This window comes from Ambystoma mexicanum, chromosome 11 (assembly GCF_040938575.1).
Source record: "Ambystoma mexicanum isolate Mex_15411 chromosome 11, UKY_AmexF1_1, whole genome shotgun sequence".
Classification (NCBI taxonomy): domain Eukaryota; kingdom Metazoa; phylum Chordata; class Amphibia; order Caudata; family Ambystomatidae; genus Ambystoma; species Ambystoma mexicanum.
In genome coordinates, this window is record NC_090934.1 from 91,205,983 (window position 1) to 91,219,124 (window position 13,142).

Sequence of the window (13,142 nt, forward strand, 5' to 3'; positions counted from 1 at the left end):
TGGTGATGACGTCGGCCATGTATTGTGCTTGGTTGATTGCTCAGTGGAAGTTGGCGAGCATCATTTTTCATGTAGTAATGGATGATGGAGTGCTGATGGGGTCTATGGTGATGCAGGTGAGGTTGCTACAATGCGCTGTCAGTGATGTTGCTGCAGCATGGTTGATGATGATTGGTTTGGGCTGTTGGGAGAAAGAGATGATGCACTTATTCAAGGGAACTTACCTGAGGAAATTGGGATATTTTTCCAGCAGTCCGTGTGCCCTGTGATGTCCAGTGGGGCTGAGGACAAGTGAAGTAAAGGAGTTATTTGCTGATTACCTACCTGTTAATTCGATAGTGGTGAAACAGGTTTAGTATCTCCTCTGGCTTTCAATGACTTCCCCTGTACCACCAGAGTTTCAACAACATTGCTTTGCTGTCAAAACATAGACCTGGATTTGACTTGGCCCCAACCCTACTTTAATTTTAGAGGCACCAACCAAATGCTGTTTGCTCCATTCTGGACTGTAATTTCAGAGGCATAGACCTGTTTAGGGAATCCTTCTTATTCTCCTTTAGGCCAGTCCCCCTCTTCATGCTCTTTTAACCACCTTTCTCTGTTCTCCCATAGCGGTGGGCACTTACCAGCCACCCCTGCAGCAGGTTTTCCAGGCACCGCGTCGTCCCGGGATAGGCACGGTTGGGAAGCCCATCAAGCTGCTTGCCAACTACTTTGAAGTTGACATACCTAAGATTGACGTCTACCACTATGAAGTGGACATCAAGCCCGACAAGTGCCCACGCAGAGTCAACAGGTAAGTCTCCAGAGATCCGAGAATGGCCCGCTTCTATTTCAGGTTTGGGGCATGTCTGGCAATGTTCTCTAGTTTTGGGAGTCGGCCAAGATGGAAAGGTCTGAGCTGAATCAAGAGGTCCCTAGATCCTAGTTCCAAGTCCGAAGAGAGGAACAGGTAAGAAGTAGTTGAGGCCCACTGCACTTTGTTGGAACATAGGCCTTATGAAGCCCTGTATTTGCTGTACATCAATGGAATTATCCCATTGACATAGCCAGTTACACAGCCCAGTAGTTTAGTACACCTGTTTAGATATTTCTGTAACAAGCAAGTAGCCCTATTGAACAATCACCAACTTCGGCATTTCACTTGTGCAGTCTGTGTAGAAAATGGGTGATTGGATGAGCCTTTCAGGCCTTGCCTTCTGTCAGTATATATGTGTCTGTGGCAAACGTGTTTTTTTTTGTTGTTTTTTTTTGTATGACGATATGTATTACTCTGAATATATAATTTCACCACAGACAGCATGCTTGATCTTGTTTGTTGATGCTGATATTGGCATTGATACTAACATGATGGGGGAGAGGGAGGCTGCAGGATTAGGAGATGGGGCCAGCAGGGATGGTGGGGACTTGTCAAATTGATTTTACCCCCTGGAGCCCTTGTTCGCATTGTTTTTTTTCCTGGGCTCCTGGAATGGAACAACCTAACCAATGCTTTTTCCAGTAGCGTTGTGCAATGTTATGTGGCAAGCGCTGATTCAGCATACTGATCGCCATCCCTTATGTTCTCCGCTACTTTGGAGCTCTTGGTCCAAGAGCTAGCCTGAGCCTTTCAATAATGTAATCATTTCACAGGAACGGTCTTCGGATATATCCTCACGTCTGTAACTGAGCGTGAGTCTTTATTGGCACCACTTTTTTTGGGTCCACACTTGCTTGATGAGCTAATAAATGGCCAAGACCCCACTCTGTAGAGCCAGGCACTGGACTTCATATATGCCATAAACCATCATGAGAGTGAGCCACCACCCTCTTAGAGGAGAGCTAATCATTGTCACGAAGTCGGGGCACCATACATAGCATCTTGGAGTACCTTTTGGTGATGTGGTAACAAGTTTCCTACAAGTATTGAGGTCAACCCCCTTACACGAAGGGAGCCTCTAAATTAGAAAAATAAATCTCATTGAGGCATGCAAGGGCTGCGGCAACCTTCTGATAGGGTAAATAAGTTTGAAACACTTTCCCCCTTAGGTTAATGTTAGCTTTTTGTAATTCATCTGTTTACTTACATATGTGTGCTTGCCCATGTTGTCCCTGGTGTTGGTATCTGAACTAGAGTTGAGGCTTTGGTTACTGGATTACATACACCTGGTGGAATATAGCTGAAGTGTAGCCTGCAGTGATATAGCTGAAGTGTAGCCTGCAGTGTAACACAACGGTGTCGTTGGCAACTAGCATACTATTTACTTAATTTATGTAATACACACAGATGAACAGATCATTTGGGATACATGTGAATATTGCTAGGAAGCTTTCTGATGCAGCTTTTAGTTTGACGCATATAGGTCTATTATTGGTATTTTCTTGTATATTGTGTGAAAAGCTGTAACCCCTGAAACACAAAAAAAGAATATATATACATTATTTTTCCTGTTTGTTTTGTATGTATTATTTGTCCCACTTTTTTACTCCCTCATCAACTGGCTCCACTCTTGTTCTTATGTTTGTGCTGTTGTACAGGCACCCTTTCTGGGAATGCCTCTGCCATTTGTAAATGTGTTAATGGAAGTTATTTCCGATCGAAATTGATATCCCTTTTTTTCAACTAAATGCAAACAAAAATACAATATAAAATACAAATGCATTTTACTGCAGCAAATGGTATTCATTGGTGAGACCCTCCTTAACATTGGACAAATCGGCGATACAGCCAAAAAGGTCATGGTGCCATATCCCAGAGAGGACCATCTTTAAAAAGAAAATCTTTATTCATGTGGTGCCACCAGAGAAATACAAAGTTGACTGAGCTGTACTTTAAAATTCAAGTCCTTTCATGACATTCGTTCAGCAATAGACAAGGGAATAACCATCTTTTCAAAAGTCCCTTTGCTCTCAAGTGATCACCTAAGTTTTCAGTTATTTAAAAATAACTGCCCCTGCCCCCAACAAACAAATAACTAGGCTTGGCTTGACTCCCAGTGTCAGTTAACTACTTGCACTCTTTGGCCAAAGGTTCTTTTTTACCTATTCACACTATTGAGAAACCTTTAAGCACCCCTGTTCTGAAGAATTGTTGCTCCCTTTAACATGATTGTGAAAAGGGTACGCTACGTTCAGAAACATCTGGTAAGTACCCCGTGCCACAGCGCATATCTTTTCCCTGGCCAACACTCCTCAGAACTTGATCCACCACAGAGCCACCACCAGACCCTCTTTTGTTCTCCACCCCTGTGCTAATGTCATTCTGGCTACTGTCAGCGGATGTGTGATCAAGGTTGCCCTTTTTCCGCTTGCCGGATAGATATCTTCCACTGCAACACCCAACAGTATCACCTTAGGGTCTGTCCTTCATATGTCCCAAGATCTCATTCCCAAAAAATGGTGCCTTGGGGCAGGACCACAACATGTGTCCCGAGCATCCTACCTCCCCACATTGCCGCCAGAACAAGGGTGATAATTGAACATTTATTTTATGTATTCGCTGTGGGGTCAAATGCCACCTATAACAGATCTTGTATGCAGACTCTTTGATTGCCGTACACCTAGACGCTTTATGCGTCGGTTCCCATATTTGGCTCCAGTCTTCCTTTTCGATTAATGGTCTCAATCCTCTTCCCATTTACCAATATGTGGAAGCCCAACACCTGCTGCAGCCTTATCCAGAACCTGGTATAACCTTGAGATTCCTGTTGCCCCAGACCCTTCTCGGATCGTCAATTCTAAGCTTGATGGTGCCAGAGAGCCTGCTACCCATACCTAAATCTGTGAGATCCAGTACCTTATCTGTATATAGCAAAACAGTTTATTTTCCTCGATGTTAAATCTCCCTTTGCAACCTCAAACCTTAGAGGTTCCCCGTTCTGGAGGAAGTCTTGTAGAATGAGAGCCCTGCTTCTCCCCCTAATGTTCCCAAAAGGCGTTACTCCATCCTGGGGAGAAGTATTTATTGTAACCCATCAGACTGTACGGCCCGAGCCCCAGGGGAATCTTTTTCCATCGCAACGGTTGGTCCCAGTAACCCAGGGTGGCCTAGGTGGCCTCCAATAGTGGACCACCTTCCCCTTGGGCCGCACCCTTCAAGAATTGTAACCTTTCGAGTGGGATATTCGGGACTTTCTACTCAAGCTTACATCACCCTTATCGTCTGATTTCACTACTACCATTTCTTATGAAACTTCTTGAGTCACAGGTTTCTCCCATGTTGTCGTCCTATATGGAAGCGACGGGGCTTTTTTTTGTTATAACCATTTTATTTAATGATTTAAAATAGAACAACAATTGCAATTCAATAACACTACATTACAGATTGCAAAATTCATAACAATATTAGGATTGGTACAGAAATGCAGCAGAATTCATAAAAATACAGAAACCAACCATTATAACCAAGCACTATTTACAATCATATAATGGATCTATAAACTCAACAAACAAGACAAGACCACAATAAAACAGACAACTCGCAGCCATGGGGACATACCTCCATAAAACCTTCCCCCCCAATCAAAACAGCAACAGCCAAAATCTGACACATACTTTAGCCGTATAAATCATTACAAGGTCCCCATATCCGAGAGTAACGACCCTCCCTGCCCTGTCTGAAGAACATCATTTTTCATAATTCGACAAGATCTGTACATCCAATATCCACTCCTCCACCTTTGGTTTCTTTCTTGTCTTCCAAATGCTTTTTGATCCTGCCCAATCTGGTTTTAGAAACAAAGTTACCATATTTGATGGACACTCCCTCACACACCTATCTTTACTGAAACATTTTCAGTCAACATTTTGATACATTATCATAGTGTTAACATTTTTCACCAATGCTTCATCTCATCCGAAATAGTGTCAAGAATCTTTTTTGTGTTTATCATACACAGTTTACGCAAAAAATATATTTAGTGGACCACATCCGTCAGAAGTGAATATTTATCAACCTAGTAATCCAGTGAAGAAAACATTTTGTACAAAATTTTTTTTCAATATCTGCTCATTTTACACAAATTTTTTTACAAATTATAAAACTCGATGCGTTTCTAGAATACGTTCTCTTCCTCAGGAGCAAGATATCAAATAGTCTTCAATTTTCATGCTACAAATTCATTTCTGTAAAATACATTTCAAATACTCAGATGCTGGTTCGAACTGTGTTCATCTAATTATTAGACACCATTGTCTATTGTCAAGAAAACATTATCTTGTTAAATACTTCCTCGAGTGATTCCATTTCGAGATTGGTGATGAAATTATGTAGAACTGATCTCCAATTCTGTGAGATTACCTGTGGGTAATATTATATCAATAAGCAAATTATAATCATGAATTTGGACATGTACAAAAAGGGATGTTTACAGTTATTACAAGATAGACACCTACATTACCCTAGATCGGGACCCAACAAATGACATCCAAATGATTGAGGAAGTGATCAATAAAGCACATGAAGAAGGTTGGATTACAGACAAAACTAAGGAATTTCTGTACAATAAAACTCTGATAACCCCAGTGTTCTATGGGCTCCCGAAAGGGCAAAAGAATTGTATTAACCTGCCTTTTAGACCGATTGTAGCAGCTACAGAAAGCATTTTTGATCTGTTATCCAGGTATTTGGATAAACTTCTGCAATCCCTAGTGCAGAGAACATCAACATATTTACGGGACACAACCCACTTTCTGAATGCACTTAAAGAAATTGAAAACATAGAAGCTCATTGGACACTCTTCACTTTGGATGTCCAAAGCTTATATACATCCATACCACATAGTGAAGGTCTCGAAGCCCTAGAATGGTTACTACTGCTGCAAGAATACTTTCCATCAAATAAAGGTTTTGCAATAGAACTAGCGAAGACGATTCTATACAATAACTTTTTCAGATTCAATGAACAGTTCTATCTCCAGATCTCAGTCACCTCCATGGGCTCTACAATGGCGCCAACCTTTGCCAACACTTTCATGTTTTATTTTGAGTAATAATTCATCTTGGCACACCCCACATGGTATGTCACGATCCCAGTAAGGGCACAAGGCATGGGTGGTAGAACCAGGAGTGAACCCCCACCCCCATGACAATGTAGGGAGAAGGTGGACTTGTATGGTGGCTGGCTGGCATATGTGTTCGATGAGCATGGCATTGACCCACACCAACATGGCTGCCAAGAAAGAACCCACTATGGAACCTAAGATGCCCCCTGGCAGATACAAATATCTGACATCCCTGGTGGTCTAGTGTTGGCAGGGCGCGGCCCGAGGCTATAAAACCATTCCCTGGACCACAACCTGTTTCGTCTACCTACCAGAGCAGTGTAATGCTTACCGCTCCTGTTCATCCATGTGCAGTGAACGCCCCGACTTATTTTCAGCATACTCACCTGAAGACCGGAGGCATCTTCATAAGAATTCCACTGCACACTCCTGTCCTGACATTTACCTGGATCGTCTGCGACCTATATCTGCACAACCCGATACCTTAATTCATCACAAGAGTTCAGTTTCGAGTTTCTGTTCTCCGATTGACGTCCACAGCAACCGCAGCTCCTGAAACGAGACAGCAGAGAAAGACAATAGTAAAAGACTGCAATTACCAGCTAATTCCCTCCCAAGTTCCCTGTTCCGCACAAACTTACCTGTGCGAAAGTTCAACCACATTGCTTTCCTTGCGCTCTGCAGCAATTTCTGCAAAGACAATCTGTTGATTCCACACCTGGGAAGAAAGAGAGAAAGAGACTAATTAAAGCGCATCGCATCATTTGGAAAGCGAAAACAGTACAAGATAAGCCACGCTTCGCACCCAAAGCGGCTAAAGCTCCAGAGCAGCATTCTACAAAGACTCACCTTCATACTTCCAGCATCCAGTGCTTCGCAGCCGGCCTGGACCACTATCTTCAGTGAAGTATTTGGAGTCGGATGCTTACCAGATCTCTCAGGCATGCCTTCTTCATTTTAATATAGTGAGCATCAGCGTGCCAGCCAGCCTACCTAGAGGGACAAAGGGGAGGTGGGAGGGAAAAGGAACACATTCTGAATACTTGTACTTACTTACCTTCAGGTCTTCAACCAGACCCCCTAGCATGACTTACCAGAGGCTCCAAGTTCATCCGGGTCCCTCCCAACTTCCCTGTCCCCTGGGGTTTGATTCACCAGCAGACCAGTGGGGAAAGGAGTGGCTGGGATCTTCATCTTAGCAGTTACTCTGTGGGGGCAAAGCTTCGGACCAGGCTCTTCTGCAGGGCACCAGGGGTAATTGTTACATGGTCACACAAACTGGCATGTGTTAAAGGTACATAGATGACGTTTTCGGAATTCGGAAAGGTCCAACAGAACTACAAACATTCCTAAACTCTCTGAATACCCAGAATTCCAGAATTCAATTTACCCTGGAAGGGGGGAGGGGGGACTCCCACAGTACAGTTCCTTGATGTAAAGATTACACCACGTGACAAACTCCATAGTACAATTTTCAGGAAACCTACTGATGTAAACAATAGTCTACACTGAATGAGTCACCATCCTCAACATCTAAAGGACAATCTGCCACTGAGTTAACTATTGAGAATACGAAGAATGGTCTCAGACGAAGACCCCTACAAGGAAGTGCCACAAGATCAAATTCAAAAATTTAAGGATAGGGTCTTTCCTGACGAGGTCCTAACTGAAGCTGCTACGAAGAGTCAATCAAAAAACAGGTCCAGCCTATTGGTCCCTTCGACAAGAGTGAAGTAAGACCCACCATTGATTTACTCACAGCAAAGCATGCAGATATCTAGAATCCTGCTTAAAAATTGGAAAATCCTCAACGTAACAAATTATTCCCTAAACCCCCGCTAATGGCGTACATAAGAGGACGAAACCTGCGAGATTCCCTAGTGAAAGCAGAAAGCAGAAAGAGTTGAGAAAAACAAACCGCTCTTCATGAACAAACCGAATAAAGGCAAATTCCCCTGTCTACACTGCTGCCATTGCAACAATGTACAGAAAGGCAATAATATAAGACATCCATACACAGGAAAAAAAAATTGAATTGCATGATTTTGCAACATGCAACAGCAAATTTGTAATTTATGGACTTGTATGCCTATGTGGACAATATTACGTTGGCCAAACATCCAGAAAAATGAAAGAGCAACTTTCAGAACATAAGTCAAACATGCGTACAAAGAATGAGAAATCATCTGTATTTAGACACTTTGAGGCAAAACACCATTTGATATCCCAACTAAAATGTGTGATTCTAGAAACTAAATCCATACCCCCAAGAGGAGGTAATATGCAGGACATCATGACACGAAGGGATATGTTCTGGGTCTATAAACTGGACTCATTAGAACCACGTGGAATGAACGAGGAATTCTCCTTAGCATGCTTTCTCTAAAAGAATATCACTCCATTTGTAGATGCACGTTGAACAATGGTATGGTTTTATGGATAAGTAAAGGGACAAAGAAAAAGAGCCATTGAATCCGAAAGTGCTGTAAGGATGAGTAATATATGTCTTGAAGCAGTTTTATGTTTTTGAACATGTATGTCAATTACAGAATGTGACTTTGTCAACACCGTAGATCACAATGTGACCAGGCACCCATGAAGATACGCAACAAGGGACAATGTACTTAAGCAATCTATTCTGAAATGGTTGAAATGAGCCATGGATATGCTTTGACGTTTTGATGTATTTAGTATTCACGTTAACTATACAATGTGATCTGTTTTGACACTGTATACTGTAACTCTACCAGAGATCTTCAAACGCGAAAGTAACTTGTTTTAGCAAATCTTATAATCATTAATGCAATGTGTTCTTGAAAATAACGAAGTTAGAGGACTAGATCTATTCAAAATACTGTGCTAACATATGTTGCTAATTAACATTGGGTATAATGATTATAGCACACAGTTGAAATTATTTACGACGACGATCTAATTTGTAAGGGCACAGTAGTGGATTGGAATAATTAGTGTAGTATCAGCTGCACGTGTAAATACATCATAAACCCGTAATTAATAGTGGCAGATATATTACCAGAAGTGATTAAGCAACACAATGCCGGCATCAGTCTAAATGCGGGTATTAACTCTAAATCCCAACAGTCCAACCGATTTAAACGTGTGAACGCAATGCGTCCCCACGTAGAGTAGAAAAGAAAGCCACAGAGAGGCCACAGCGAGTCTGCTGCAGTTCACGAGAAAACACTTCTACAACTGAAGTACCCAGGTAAGACTATATACATAAGGATGATCCCTTTCCTTATAGCGACAATCAGAAGATTATAAGCTGAGAAATGCCGAACAAACGGCTTAATATGGTGCACTCGTTTGCCCTTAGGGACACGCAACTTCAAACAAAGAAGAGGGAAACCTTTACGGCATCTGGATAGGAATCCAAAGCATTCTCGCCACGTCAGTGAGTATTATTAAAATACACAATCCGGTGATTCAGATAAATAGTTTCAATGATCTAAAAGACGGGGAACGTAATTAATCGCAGGAATCGTGACACGTGTGTCTCTTTACAGGGATTCCCGTGTTGCAACAAGCAGAGAGTGTTGCCCAATCTATTCATACAGAAATAGGAGATACTGTCAGCACAACATGCTGGTGAGTATGAAAGATGGAGCATAAATGGAAAATCTATGATTAGGATCTTTATAGGGTAAGATGCTAAAATCCAACACCCTTTATAGGTAAATACACTTGGGTAACAGGAAAATAGGAAGGTCATTTTTCCAGCTAGTTCAGATGTGTTCTTAAGGGACGCCAATGCAGGTTTAACGCTGGAGCATGAGGACACCCACAAGGTAATAGATTTATGTGAATATACATAACCAATCATGTAACCACAAAACCATAGAGCATCAATACATTAATATATTACCCACAGGTAATCTCACAGAATTGGAGATCAGTTCTACATAATTTCATCACCGATCTCGAAGTGGAATCACTCGAGGTGAAGTATTTAACAAGATAATGTTTTCTCGACAATAGACAATGGAGTCTAATAATTAGTTCAAACTAGCATCTGAATATTTGAAATGTATTCTATAGAAATGAATTTGCAGCATGAAAATTGAAGACTATTTGATATCTTGCTCTGAGGAAGAGAACTTATTCTCAATGCGTCAGGCTTTATGATTTGTAAAAATGTTTGTGTAAAATGAACAAATATTCAAAAAGATTTTTGTACAAAATGTTTTCTTCACTTGATTACTAGTTTGCTAAATATTCACTTCTGTTGAAACTGACGGATATGTTCAGCTAAAAATTAACTGTTTTATGATAAACACTAAAAAGATTATTGCCACTATTTTGATACAGAGGAAGCATTGGTGAACATTCTTAACACTACAACAATGTATCAAAATGTTGACTGAAAATCTTTCAGTAAAGATAGGTGTGCAAGGGACCGAAGTGTACATGAAAAATGATCACTTTCTTTCTAATTTATGCATTGACCTCTGATGCCAGAGTCAAAATGTTTCCCTTGCACTATTCACACATCTCAAATTCCTTCTACCTAAGATTCAGTCTTACAGACTGTGAAATCAGTGAATCATAATACTTAAATTTGGTGTGCTTAACCACTATTTCAGTGTGTGTAATCTGGTTTTAGTCCTGGTCTCAGTTTATGACGACATGGCCAGGTTGGTGGTGGTGGATGCAGGAGGGGCTGGGGCCCTGATTTTATTAGACCTGTCATTTGACACCATGGACCACAACATCCTGCTTGACCGCCTGGCTCAGGTCGGAATTTCAGGCCAGGTGCTCACCTGGTTTACCTCATTCCTGGCTGAGAGAACCCAGTCTCTTTCTCTCCTTCAGTTTCTTTCTACTTCTTTTTCTCTTCCTTATGGTGTCCCTCAAGGCTCCGCCTTGCCTCTTATTCTCTTCAATATTTATATCTGGCCTCTTGTGTGTCTCATCCGCTCCTTTGGCATCAGGTGTTATTCGTATGCAGACGACACTCAGCTCCTGATCCATTTAGATCTTGATCAGGCTGAGTTGTCGTTGTGCCTGCAGCGGTGCCTGGCGTCTGTGGGGGATTGGATGAACCGCAGATGGTTGAAGTTGAACGGAGAAAAGACGGAGGTGCTGGTGGTTGGTGCCCCTCCTGATTCCTCACTCTGGGTGTCTTCTTTCTGGCCTTCCCCTTTGGGTTCTCTTCCTGTCCCGGCTGATAAAGTGAGGAATCTGGGTGTAATAGGTTTTGCCTCACTTTCCATAGATTCACAAGTCGCTGCTTTCTGCAAAGGGGGCACTTTCATCTCAGAATTCTGAGGAAGGTATTCACGCTGAGACCATGTCCTGTAGTTGCTGCCCTTGTGATCAGCTGCCTAGATTATTGCAACGCATTATACCTGTCCCAGCCAAAGGGCCTAATACAACAGCTTCAACACCTTCAAAACATGGCTGCCCGGGTTGCCACTGGCTCCCCCTATGGGGCTCACATATCACCTGCGCTGCGTTGCCTGCACTGGTTGCTGGTTACTAAATGCATTGCTTTCAAGGCCCTCTGCTTGGTACATCCTGCCCTGCATGACCAAGGTGCTGAATATCTTTGCAACAAGTTCTCCCGTTACCTTCCCATGCGGCCTTTACGCTCTGCTGCTGCAAGTCTACTTGTCCCTTCATTTCGTCGTTCCCATATTGGTGGGCAAGCTTTCTCTGTTGCGTCAGCCTGACTATGGAATAGTCTTCCGCTGACCCTGAAAAATTCTTTAAATCATTTTACTTTCAGAAAGGCGCTGAAAACTGATCTGTTTTAGCACTGTAATGATAGCTGCTTTTACTCTCTCTCCTTTATGATGCCCTTGGGTGTACGAGCACCTAATAAGTCTATATTACATAACATAACCTTTTCCTCTGCTCAGTTCCAGACCAATACAGCATCGAAGCTACCTGAGATGCCAGTACATATCGCTTGATTTCTGGCACTCCCAGCCCTTCTAGCCTTGGTGGTCGAAACATAACCGATCTTGGCACCCTTGGGCGTTTCTTATGCCGGATGAAGGATAGAATGAAGAGCACCCGCTTAGTGTGCAATTTTGGCTCTTTTCACCAGGCTGAATGGAATGATTGACAGTAATATTGTCTTTCAATTCCGGGTGCATTGTTCTGACAACAACGGTTTACTTTTTCCGGGATGTGGTTGCTAGGAGACGGAAGGGGGCAAAATCCTGAACGGCGGTTATGAGTGGGCTTACTAATCTGCTTAAAGGTAGAAGACTGCTGAAGTTATTAAAAACAAAAGAAGTCAAGTTGCAGTGTTGCGCTCACATGAAGTTCTTTGTTTGGAGTTAAAGCGAGCGTTATAATCGCTATATGAATAGACATTCAATATTGTCAGTTTCCTGATTCACAGAGATGCGCTGTCAGTTTCATTTGGAGGAGAGATGCGCAGCTGACGAAACGCTGAATCCAATGCAGCCTTACGTCGGAAGCTGACAGACTGGGGGCGGAGTTCCGGCGGCGCTGCTGGTGAGACATAACAGCTGAGCCGCCGTATCTGCAGTGAAACCGTACGCACCTAGAAGGTACGTGAAAGTCTGGGGCCAGTTGAACGGCACTGTATCAGAATACAAAAGACATTGTTTCATACGCATTCAATACAGGCAAACGGTTATCGTCAAGAGAAGGAAGTAGTGAATGATACCGTTACGAACGTTCACTTCGCCTGATCTATAGAAAGAGTACAAGAGGTGGCCAATTGTTAGCCCAACAGGCTACTTAACAAGAGATTTGAAAACAAATAATATGGAGTACAGAAAGACAAGGAAGAAGAGAAATCCAAAGACTGTTAACAGATTGAAAATTACCATTAAGAGAGTAGAGAGATGATGTGTACTAATTGAAGAGATGTGCGTTACCCTGAGGAGTATATATATATAAGGAAAAGAACTAAGCAGAAGGAGTGGAAGAGACTTTAACAGACTGAAGTAATTGAACTACACTCGGATGAAAAGTAAAGGAGAGAATAAACAGACAATGAGAAAGGTTTCAGAGACTTACCTGAACTTGTTCCAAGACTCTTGTATAAACAGAAGCTACAGTCCAAGAAGATTGAAGAGTTGAAACGCATCCTTGTTCCTAAGAGAAAGACACAAAAGTTACAGAAAATAAAAGTTGTTTCCGAAACAAAACATCACCTA

The 13,142-nt window shown here is 42.2% G+C and overlaps 1 protein-coding gene across 3 annotated transcripts in view; it reads left to right on the top strand.

Moving 5' to 3' along the window:
- The window catches only part of LOC138503099 (protein argonaute-1), a 582,484-nt gene that overhangs the window by 70,602 nt on the left and 498,740 nt on the right, over positions 1-13,142 (top strand). For all 3 annotated transcript variants that reach the window (XM_069622604.1, XM_069622605.1, XM_069622606.1), the window contains exon 2: positions 613-796. In XM_069622604.1, coding sequence (XP_069478705.1) covers positions 613-796 — 184 coding nt within the window. The remainder of the gene's footprint in view (positions 1-612; positions 797-13,142) is intronic.